Genomic DNA, 12547 nt, shown 5'->3' with positions numbered 1-12547 from the left:
TTCTATAATATATCAAAAAGTATGCATTCGAAACAATTAAAATCTAAAATTCATTTAAAAAATATTGAAATGTACCTACTCTACAAATATATATTAAAAACTGAAATCAACAAAAAAACTTAAATCAAAGTTATAATTATCGTTAATATAAAAACTGCAATGAATTTTTGAATCTCAATTAAACTTAAAAAACTGTAAAGCTTCTTATAAAAATTTAGGAAATACAAAATATTTTTATTATATAAGAACACAAAATATAATTACACTGTAAAAGTTTTCGTAGGTAGTGCTCGTATCTCTTTTGAAAGAGAATAAAGAAATTCTTTTTTGGCTCCCTTTTTTATTTAAAATATGACTCAGTTTTGATAATTTTCCAATTGTTATTTGGTATATATCCTATTTATTATTTATCTCTTTAAACGCAATTAACATGGCGAATCCGTTCAATTTCGAAAAGTATATTTTTCAATGAATTATTTAAATACACTATACATTTAAAAAAGATTAAAAAATATATCTTTGATTCTCACTGCTTCGATAAACCTTGCAATTTTTCTTGTATCTGCTCGAATGTCTTGCCTTTGGTTTCAGGTACATAAAAGAATATGAATAAAGCCCCAGCGAAATTGCAAGCAGTGAATATCCAGAACGGTACATGTATGCCAGCAATATCGGCAATGATCAAGTATGATGTTACCACGACAAAAGTCGTCAAATGATTTGTTATTAAAACAATCATGCTGCCAAGTGCCTTCACATTTATAGGAAATATTTCGCTGAGCAAAGTGATCGGTAGCGAAGACAGGCCCAAGGAATACATCATTATGTATGTGATGATACCTGTAACGGGCAACCAAGTAATATCTTTGGTACTTATATGATTGTATTGCAGATTGAAATACGTCGCAACCATGGCGGTTGAGCATGCTGCACCAGTGCAAGAGATTATCAGCAGTGACTTTCTACCGCTGTGATCAGTGATGAACATACAGATGATCGTAAATATCAGTTGTACGACGCCCAATATCATAGTCAAGTATTTGCCCTCCAGATTAACATTCATCTGGTCGAAGATTATTTGAGCATAGTTTAGTATTGCTTGATAGCCGCTCATGTGCTGAGTTATGCCCACGCACAACATTATTATTAGAGCTCTGTAAAATCAAGTTTATTGATCAAACGTGGTAATAATCTCTGTTGTTCTGTATCGTAACCATTTCAAATTACTATGAGGTCAAAAATCAATCGAATAGAAAATATTTAAGAAAATGATTATACAAAAATATAATTATTTTACACAGAGAAAAGAATGGATTTGTACAAAATTACATTACTTGCGAAATTAATTGTAATAGAAAAATATTTTTGAAAATGTTTATTTTTTTCGATTCATTAATGCTCAAGTGTGACAATAAATGGAAATTTGACATCTCACCTGCGATTTCTCGGCACGCATAAAAGTTCTCGAAAACCAGTTTGACTATCTAAATCGGCTTTCACGAACTGTTCGATTTCATATGCCTCATTGTAAACGTCCTCTTTGCCTCTCAATTGAACGAGAGAATTTATGGCTTCCTGTTTGGCGTTACGACGCATCAAATAGTATGGAGACTCCGGTAGCCAGATGAAAACAAGCATAAATAGACACGGCGCAATCAAAGACACGAAGGTGAGATTTTGTATCGATAAAAATGGGCCTATCACAAACTCCACTAACATACCGATTTTCACAGCGACTATTGACATGGATGTTAAATTACCACGGATGTGTGCTGGTGAAATTTCGCCCAAATACATCGGCGTGGCTGTCCAAACGATGCCTGTAGCCAAACCGAATATAAACCTTGATATATACAGCTCCTATAAAGCAAAAAAAAAAAATAAGAACTTAAAGAGATTGATCCCGCCAAATTGTTTGTATAGATTAGAATGGAATAGAATTTAAAATTTATTCTAGAATCGACGTGTATATATATTGTGTATTATATTCAAAGAATTTCAAGATAAGCAAGTGTTATTACATTGATAAGCGCCACAAGGATATGCATTTTCTAGACAAACTTAAAACAATAAATACTGAAACTATAATCAAAATTCGCTAATTAATAATTTTTAATCTCAAAATGTAAATACGATATTCTTTTCTAGGATACTTACTGTCGAAGATGTTGCAAAAGCTATCATCAACCAGCTGATTATCGAAGGTACGGCAGTAAATAACATGGTATTTTTTCTACCGAAGATATTTACAATGACTGTACAAATAATGGCACCCGCAACTGCACCTAATGTAGGTGAAGATGCAACCCAAGAGGCTTCTTCCGGAGTCAGATGAATAGGATATTTTTCATCCTTCCCTTGCATCAATACTGGCAAAGATGGCGACGGCCAACCCAAAATTTGGCCAACTGACAGCATGCCCAGATTTCCTTCCAGATAAAATAACATTTCGAATAGGTTTTGAGAACCTTTTTCTTTTTAACTGACATTAATAATGTTAATTTTATAGAAGAAAATATTCTTCTATGTAAAATTGATTTATATATTATTATTAAATATTTTTCAATCATAATTTTTTTAAATTTTAATATAATTTCGTATGTATCTAAAAACACATAATGTAAAAAAATAGCGGAATCGAAGTTGCAGATAGAGATTCTAAATAAATGAAAGAATTTATATATACCGTTATGGAAAATATAATAGGCATACATGTAATAACTTAACAAATAATGATTAGGATAATAAACAAAATGCATAAAATGTATAGTAATTAAATATAAGCTTTATAAAATTATAAAGAATAACTATTTATTAAAAGAACTGGAAGAATATAAATTAAATTAAATATACATGTAATATCATAGTCATATTAACATAACATCAAATCTTATATGGATTTCAAACAAAATAATAGAAACTAATTGTTGCAGAATCACCGAATATTATTGACATTAAAATCTATGTAAATATATTTAATTTTACGTTCACGTGACAATGACAGCTACATATAATACACATCCAGCTTCAAGCATTAGTTATTTAAAAAAGTTTAATAAAAAAGAAATTTAAATTATTGCAAACATTTATGTGCAATTATAAATTAAAAGTAATAATGTATGAATATGTAAATGTAACCGAAATATTTTTATTTCTCCATGTTTATCTCAATGAATGCATATACGTTACGTACCCGCTATGGCAGCAAGATATAGCTTCTTCATCTTTACAATATAATCCCCAGATAGCACATATTCGTTTCACAAATGTTTCTTCGAAACGTTTCATACCCGACTCTTGATAACATTTCTAATTGGTTAAAATGTTTATTTCAAAAAACATTAAGAGATACGTTTCTTGTGATAAAAAAACGTTTAGAAACGTTTAAAATACGTTTAAAATGCGTTCTTTTTTTTTTATTCGTTTAAGGTTTGTTTTTTCATAGAATTAATAAAATATGCATTCATACACACTGTTTAAAAGTGAACAGTATATATTATCAGTGAAAACAGTAAATAGAGTCATTTATACAGCAGTTATTATAGCACTTTAAATTAATAATATTTCACTGAAAGAATTAGTAATATTGACTGTTTTAATCAGTAATATTAGATTACAATTTATCTATCTCGTATAAAATTAAACATTTTATTTATATTTACGTGCATATTAAACATGCATCTTATTAAATAGATGATGATTTATTTTACTGAAATTGATAATGAACGGATTATTTTCGTTTATTGGCCGGACATTTACTTGTCCGACTTACAAAATCGATTTAATATCTAAAGTTCCTCTATTGAAATTGTATGAGAAATTAAATCGAAGTTATACTTTTAATTTTATCTGTCGTCCTTTGCAAACTTTATGTAATTTTATGACGAAATTTTAAATACGAAAAAAATAGCGGTAAATGAATGAACTAGCGATTACTGATTTTATAGTGAAATTTTACTTCCACTGACTATAATTAGTGAGATATAAGATAAAGTAACAAAAAATAAGCGTTTCTACTGAAAATCAATGAAATACTGATTCTTAGTGATTCTTAGTGATCTTATTCATATATTTGTAGAAATTAATATAGTTTCGTAATTATGTACACACACACACACACACACACACACACACACACACACACACACACACACACACATATAGTATTAAATGCTAATATTAAATTAAATGTTATAATTGTATAGCTTATATTATACATTTTCCTTATCATATTTTTATATATAAATTCTATTTCAAAAAATTAGGCTTCCTCATAATAAATTCATGAAATTGATCGAAATAGCTACTTTTGGACTATTTAATCACAAATTACTCAAAAACCTGAATGTGCTGGAAAAATTCTGCGGCCAGATTCGTTTTCAGTGTTAAAAAATCTACCAGATCCACTCTGCTTTTTGTAATTAACAAAACCTAAAATTTCACAGGTCTGTATTTATGCTGACATTTTAACGTATTTAAAAAAAAGATTAAAATATTGGATAAAATATATTTAACTTTATAAACATTGTTATATAAATAATTATTATCTGTGAGGAGCGATAATTGAAGGATCGCAATGAAACCGCCGCTTCAATTTTTATATAAAATTGGATGATTGCGCTTTGATAAAGATTTATTGTCACAATAAAAGTTTCGTATTGTTTATCAAAAGTTTGGTAATCATTAATTGTAATAATTATAGCGTGTGTGTTATGCTTCGACACTAGTCGCGATCGCATTTAAAGAAAAAGAATTCGAATATACATATAAAGTATTTCGCACAGCTACTTTACTGCTCATGTGCCGTCGTGTGAATGATAGCAAGACTGTGACATTTAAGTAATAACGCGTCATACCCCGCCAAGGCCGAATACTATGTTATTGTCCATTCATTGTCGAAATATTTTATGTATTATGTTTTAATATATTTATATAGGTAGAATATTAAAATATATAGAGAAAAAGATATTTTTTTAGATTATATTAGATTACTTATAAGTGTATTAAAGGATTGATGTATCCGCGAAGTCTTCCATAATGTTAATTACTTTGACCTATGATTCGATTATTTTATTGCGCGTCCTCAAACCGAATTATATTTAAAAAAAATAATAATCAACAAATAGAATGATAAAGCATTTAGGATGAATTATATTTGATTCTAACAAAAAATATCATTAAAGAAATAATTTCTACTTATAGAAATCAATTTCGAAATCAATATCGAAACAATAATTTAATAAAGAATTTAACGAAGCACTACTACTTTACTTTTTGAATGTTGTCGCGCGAATGATAACAAAGCCGAAACAAGCCTGACGTCACACATCGGCAAGACCGAAAATCATATTATTATTTTTTTGCTAAAATATTTTACGTACTATGGGATACATATACAAAAATAAATATTTTGAGATCTGTCGTTTTGTTATACATGTAGTTATATATTATTAATGATAAGTAATCATTAATCATACGTTAAAAATGTGATGATCTTCAACACCCTTCTCCTGAGCGATCATAAAATCATAAAAAAATTATTTAACGCTGCTAATGATTAAAACTTTTTATAAAATAAAAGAATACTGTTTTAACTATAGGAAAACTATAATATAATAAACCATGGTTTCAAAAATAAAAAAAAAATGTAATTGTTAATTGCAAATTACATTTTTCTTTTCGAAACAATTATGTGTTTTCTTTACACCAATTGATTCCTCTCATTATTTTGTACGTAAAAGTATTAAGGTAAGATAATCGAAAAATGAATATTTTACAAGATATTTTACGGTTTATGTAAAATTAAGAAATTATTTCAAGCCTCATAACTCGGAAAGTACTTAATGAAAACTAACTTAATTATAGTATTTTGGAAAGCTCCCGAGATGAGCTACAAGAATGTGCAAAAATATATAGGGTTTTCCGTTTGAAAAATTTAAGGTGACCTTCATGTGACCTTCCAGCGACTATTTAAGGTCAAACCAATGGTACCATCTTATGGCTCCCTCGAAACCAAACAACTTTTGTCTGAAACATTTTTCTCTAAAATGCTTAGTTTTTGAAAGAAAAGGGGTGTACGGGTGGTCTAGGACACCCTGTATAATTACAATTATAGAAAATAATGATTTCGATAGTAACTCAACAATTTACACCATACGCCTCTTTAAAGTCGAATTAATTTAAATATATTTAAAAAAGAAAAATATATTATTTAAAAAAATTATTATATTTCTTTTTCTCTCCGTTAAAAATGTTCTTTTATTATTATTAGCACTATTATAAATCTTTTATTTTAAATATTTTAAATATTTTAAAATTAAATCTGAAAAATTTTATATGCTTATGTTATAGGATAATTCAAAATAAATGAAAAAAATGGGGAAATGAAAAAAGTAATATATCTAGTTTAATAATATAAATCGAATAAATAAAACATGTACTACAGACAATATATACATCTGTGTAAATTGAAAATTATATAATTTATTATTGTTACGTCCGGTGGACTTCACGATTCTTTTCTTTTTTCGAAACGATATCGTGGAAGAAAGAAATCAAGGATCGGCTTGCATTCGAAACACAAAGCGATCCTTCTTAAAAATAATGATAGCGCATAAAAGAACGCAACTTAACCCGCGTATATAACCATTTAAACCTAACAAATCTATAATACTGAGAATGACCAGTCGAGATAGCGTTAACGAAACTCTAAATAAATTCGTGAATTATAAAACGAAAAGTTGTTATAAGAGATTTCAACCGCCCCGTATCTATTGGTACGGCTTTTTTTGCTCGAAGCCGCTCTATCTAAAGAATTTTTAAGACAAAGATCTGCTAGTCCTCGGGAAGATTGTCAAAATCTAAACATACGGCAATATTCTTGAAATTGATAGTGCACGTGCGCTCGTTCGACAGGCCACCCTCAAGCGTTCTCCGAATCGTTAAATCATCAAACGATAAGTTAATCAGCTCACTCCCACTCTCTACTGGATGGAGCTAAGTCTCGAGCCAAAGGGCTCAACCAATTAAAAATCTTAAGAAACCCCTCTCCTCCTAAAAATCAGCCTCCTTGTCCTTAAGAAGGGAGTAATTGAAATTATTTCATTCGTCCAAAAAAGATTTCCACCGTCCAGAAGAGAGGAGGAGCAATAACTTTAAAAAACGCGAGCGCAAGACGCGACACACAGTTTCGTATGCTAATTTTTTCGACGATTCACAGTTCCTCACGCAATCTTTTTGTTCCGGCAATTCTTACGTAATTTTTCTGCAAATCTTTCTCTTCTGCGTGTCGTTTGCATTGTGTTCGAGTACTTAATAAATCAAAAGTACGCGAAGTGCAAGTGAGTGGCGGTGCAACTGAATTGAACACATCATTATGACAACTAATCGGAACCACGAGGGGAAAGCTAATTGCGGCGGATTTAATTTGAAGATCAACTTCATTCAACGCTCCCCATAAATAGTAAGTCCGATATAATTTTCTCTTCTTCCCCCCCGCTTATTAGCTGATTGTCATTGGGAATGATCCTTGACCAATTAATTGCTACTTTAAGCGATAAATAAATATATTAAACAAATCATTAAAATCCATATCTGACAAATAAATTTTGACAATTCAATAATCATTAAATTCTTATTAATTACTCCTTGTCTCATTCCCCCTTTTAATCACATTCCTCATTCTTCCTCGTTCGCCTAGAATTTCCGAAAGGTGGTTCGCGAACGATTCCCAGTTCGCCTCGAATCTCCGAAAGGTGGTTCGCGAACGATTCCTAATTCGCCTAGAATTTCCGAAAAGTGGTTCGCGAACGATTCCCAGTTCGTCTAGAATCTCTGCAAGGTGGTTCGCGAACGATTCCTAATCCGGCTTGAATCTCCGAAACCCGATTTCTGATTAAGTTCTCCTCACCTTAAATTTTGGAAAGCATTCGCAAGCTCTGTTATTTTTTTTTATTTTCTTTTATTTATTATTTATTTATCTTTTCACTTATATTATTTCACTATTGACAATCAACTAATTAAAATCAACTTAAACTCAGAAGAAAAAAGCAAATCTTCTGAAATGGGTTTACTGCCTCTTCTAAGGTCTAAGCATCCTTTCCCAATGGCGACAATAGTAGAGTTAATAGTAATAAGCTTAACGACAGTAACATCCTTTAAAACTATCCCTCATTTAGCATCAAATTGTTATTATTAGTGTCGCGTCATGGTAAACGGCGGACAGCGTTGCAGCGCCGGAATCGTCGGAATCGGGCGTTTTAAGAGCAAATAACTAAGGAAACCGCACCCCTCACTGACAACCAAAGTTTAAATAATATAGAGACCAGCGTAAGAAATAATAATATCACAGACTGCGCTTCGACATCGAATCATTTAAGTAATAATAGTGATAATTTAGATTTAGAGAATAAGCGACAAAATCATAACTCACAAGACGAATCACACACTTCCCCCTCCTAGTTATTCTCCTATCTCTTCTCCAGAACCCCCCGTTCTCCCTCCCCTCCTGTCCGAGAGTGTACTCCTCCCATACCTGTCATTACCCTTGACTCTGGTCCTCCCTCCCCTTCAGACCACGATTACTCAAATTCTTCCAAAATTGGCAAGGCTCTCGAAGATTTCGCGAGAGATCTCCTCGATCTAGAGGAAGATTCGCGAAACTCCGAATCCCCGCTTGATTCTGAAGAACTGCCTCACCATAACGAAACACCTGAATCCACCGATCCCGATCCATTAAGTTATTTCCTATCCCAGTTTCCCCTGCTCAACTTCCCCATAGCTGAGGGAGCATTTTGCGTGGGCCCAGGTCCCGTGGATCACGAACAACTAATTAACTTCCTGATCACCCCTGCCGACTCCATCATCCCCTGGTACCTCCCGGGTTCCCGGCTTCCATTAGGAGTTCCCATCCAAGCCTTATGGAAGAAATTCCCTCCGTCTACTATCCAATTTGAAAATCCTTGGGGGTCAAGACCCTTTGTCCTCTTCTCTACATTTCATAAAAACACATATATGTAGAAATGACATTTGAAAGAGAAGAATAATTATTATAGAAATCCAGCAAGAATCAAATTATTAAGCTTAAGTTTCTCCCTATTTATCCTGACTGATGACCTCCGAATTAATGTAACACTCGCGAAAATTGCTCCCCTCCCCCCACACACATACACACACTCGATAATACCTTTGGTTTGAGATTATTATATTCTTGTATTCCGAAATTTATAAAACCTTATGGATGTATTTAACTCTTCGTGACTTAACTTATGAATAAATTCTGATTTATGATAGAATTTTTTTTTTCTCTACCCACTCTCATTCCCTGAATCCCGAGATCGCACAGGGTCCAGTCCCGGGTAAAAGAGATTAAATTTTCTTACCAAAAAGGGACCGACGAGTGTTTAGGCCTAGGACACTCACAAGGTTAAAGGGACCATTCCGGTCACTGACCTGTGCCAGGCCCCTAACAGTGCGCTCAATCCGATCCGTACACATGCCCGAAAAAGTGTGTCACCGGGTAAGTAGGTTGCGTCCTTCCAGATGGCCCGACCTTTCAAGGGCCTGGACGTAACAATTATCATTTGTTTCTTTTAAATTCGTAACGTCCCTACAAGAATTTATCCGATTTCAATAAAACAAGAAAAAAGTATAAATTGCGATGTCTTTTGAAGTAATTAAATTTTATTATATTGATTTATTATTATTTTAACGAAATGATTTTTGACTTTTATTTAAAAAATTCTTGATTTTCATTATGTCACATAATTTTATTTCTTCCTAAAGATCAAATTTTGACATAAAGTGATACACACGAGGGATTTATATATTTTATAAATTTTTTGCAGTACCAAACACATATCAAACAGTGATAATTTCGCAGATTATACATATCGATAAATATAAATATAAATTTATGTTAACAACATATGAACAATTAATAAATAATTTTATATAAACACACACTATATGTAATAATATCTATCTATGCTTTAATATTATAACACATCTCCGAAATTATCATGTGGAATAAAATTCAAAACTGTTTTATTCATGAAAATCAAATTTACAATAAATAAGATAATATACAAGCTTTTTGAAATATTAATAAATGCGCACAAATTATAAGATGTCAATCCTTGAAAAGTGCACGGAACATATTGTTCTATTCATTTTTAGTTGATATATGTAGAAACAATCTTGATATCTAATTAATTTCATTTAAATGTGTTTTTATCATCTTTTATTTTATAATATTGCAAGAAATCGTCGTAGTTTTAAAATTATGTAGTTACAAAGAGCAAATTAAGATAACTTTTTGAAAGTTGACGTTATCTTTTTAAAGAAAATAAACTAAGATTTGGAATAAGAAGATGAAGAGATTGTTTATTAGATTAAATATAAATATTGAATTTATTCGATAATTTATACCATTGCTTCTCTTTTCTTTACTTAGCGTTATTTATCTATTTGTTATAGTTATAAGATGATTAATGCATACGACTACCTGTTGATTCTGCGTGTACGTGACTACCTGTTGAGTCTTTATGCACGTAACCATCTGTTGATCTTCTGCGCATGTAACCAATCGTTGATCCATTACGAAAACATGATTGCCCCTGGTCTCTCAAGTATTTTATACATTCATGACATCTCCATCACAAAGAATTAGATTTAGATATATTGCATAATGAAATATTAATTTATTATTAAATTATTACTCCTATCCATTAGTTGGAAAATGATATTAAGGTGACTATGTGATCCTTACGCTAGTATTTCCATTTTCGAAAAATATTTACAGCGAGTCACAAGCCAAAAAACGAATACATTTTAAAATTTGTTACAAATTAATTAAGATTAAAAATAAATGGAGTAAACGGAGATATTAAGATTAAATTATTATAGAGACACATCAACATAATATACTATAAACATATAAAAGTCATTAAAAATTAGTCCAGAAAATTTTGATCAGTTTTAACTCCTGACCAGTTTTTGTCCAAAAAATTATAGTTAGTTTATTTCAAAATAATTAAAATTTATTTAAAAATTGACTAAAATCTAATAGATTAGAGTCAAACAACAGACGGCATCGAAAGATATTACAAATTATTTGTAAAGACAAATATTGAATAATATATTTATAATACTTATACATTATTATCTTTAATTACTATTTTATTTATTTACAAGAAATATTTCATTTTGTAATTTATTACTTTCAAAATTAATTCATAAATTATAATTACGAATATAAAAAATGTGTATGTATACATATATTGTATACATATCAATTACTGTTTCATTCGCATTCAGAAATTTCAGATATTTGCAACTATTTCTATTATAACTATTTCTTCGATTGTAATAAATAAGCCAGCATTTCACACATTATCCTTTGGTACAATCCATTGTATTTCTCCACCTAGAATATAAAATAGAAATTAGTTATTAGAAATACAACTTATTATGTTACATATTATTTTCTTTAATTTTTCTTTTTTTACTTGTCACATAATTTAAATATCGATGATAAAAGCTACATCAGGCAGCATAATCTTTCGTCCATCCTATCAAATTCAGTGCAGAATTCATTTCCGCCAAATTTTTGTAATTTTTAACAAAGTATGGATTACGTTCTCCTTTTAAAGACATAGAGAACAATTCTTTTTTGTCTTGTCATTATTTTCGACCATGTGTTCTCCATCTGTTACGAAAACTATTAGCACATATACAGGGTGTCCGAAAAGTCCCGGAATGGTCGAATATTTTATAAACTATGCACTTTAGAAAGAAATGTTTTAAACAAAAGTTGTATGGTTTTAAGGGGGCCATAAGATGGTGTCATTGGTTTTACCTTGAAAAGTTGTTTGAAGGTCACGTGAAGGTCACCTCCAACTTTTTAAGTGGGACACCCTATATACTTTTGCATATTCTTATAGCTTGCCTCGAGAGCTTTCCAAAACACTATAATAAAGTATTTCTTCATTGAGTACTTTTCGAGTTATGAGGCTTGAAATAATTTCTTAATTTTACATAAACTGTAAAATATCTTGTAAAATATTCATTTTTCGATTACTTTACCTTAATACTTTTATGTACAAAATAATGAAAGGAATCAATTGGTGTAAAGAAAACACATAATTGTTTCGAAAAAAAAAATGTAATTGTTAATTGCAAATTACATATTTTTTCTTCGAAACAATTATGTGTTTTCTTTACACCAATTGATTCCTCTCATTATTTTGTACATAAAAGTATTAAAGTAAGATAATCAAAAAATGAATATTTTATTAGATATTTTATGGTTTATGTAGAATTGAAATATTATTTCAAGCCTCATAACTCGAAAAGTACTTAATGAAAACTAACTTAATTATAGTGTTTTGGATAGCTCTCGAGATAAGTTACAAGAATATGTAATAAAAAATAGGTGGTCCCGTTTAAAAAATTGAAGGTGACCTTCACGTGACCTTCCAGCGACTTTTCGAGGTCAAACCAATAACACCATCTTATGGCCCCCTTCAAGCCATACAACTTTTATATG

The 12547-nt window shown here is 30.5% G+C and overlaps 1 protein-coding gene across 1 annotated transcript; it reads right to left on the bottom strand.

The window, feature by feature from the left end:
* Window positions 1-245: 245 nt before the first annotated feature.
* On the bottom strand, window positions 246-3322 carry LOC145962760 (facilitated trehalose transporter Tret1-like). The gene is made up of 4 exons (XM_083084074.1): window positions 3194-3322; window positions 2158-2429; window positions 1436-1860; window positions 246-1154 (listed from the first exon to the last, which is right to left on the bottom strand). Exons 1-4 carry the CDS (start codon window positions 3222-3224, stop codon window positions 527-529), a joined length of 1356 nt encoding a protein of 451 aa, XP_082940200.1. The 5' UTR covers window positions 3225-3322; the 3' UTR covers window positions 246-526.
* Between the last annotated feature and the right edge of the window lie 9225 nt (window positions 3323-12547).

This window comes from Camponotus vicinus, unplaced genomic scaffold (genome assembly GCF_025532165.1).
Source record: "Camponotus vicinus isolate PSW18456_S1 unplaced genomic scaffold, iyCamVici1.0 SCAF_12, whole genome shotgun sequence".
In the NCBI taxonomy this organism is placed as follows: domain Eukaryota; kingdom Metazoa; phylum Arthropoda; class Insecta; order Hymenoptera; family Formicidae; genus Camponotus; species Camponotus vicinus.
The sequence above is the reverse complement of the archived record's forward strand: the minus strand, read 5'-3'. Positions and strand labels throughout refer to the sequence as shown.

Coding starts and splice junctions, on each gene's coding strand:
- LOC145962760 (XM_083084074.1), bottom strand. CDS start 3,224: ATGAAGAAGCTATATCTTGCTGCCATAGCGG. Junction 2,430..3,193: donor ATATCTTGCTGCCATAGCGG/GTACGTAACGTA, acceptor TTTATCTGGAAG/GAAATCTGGGCATGCTGTCA. Junction 1,861..2,157: donor CTTTTGCAACATCTTCGACA/GTAAGTATCCTA, acceptor TTTGCTTTATAG/GAGCTGTATATATCAAGGTT.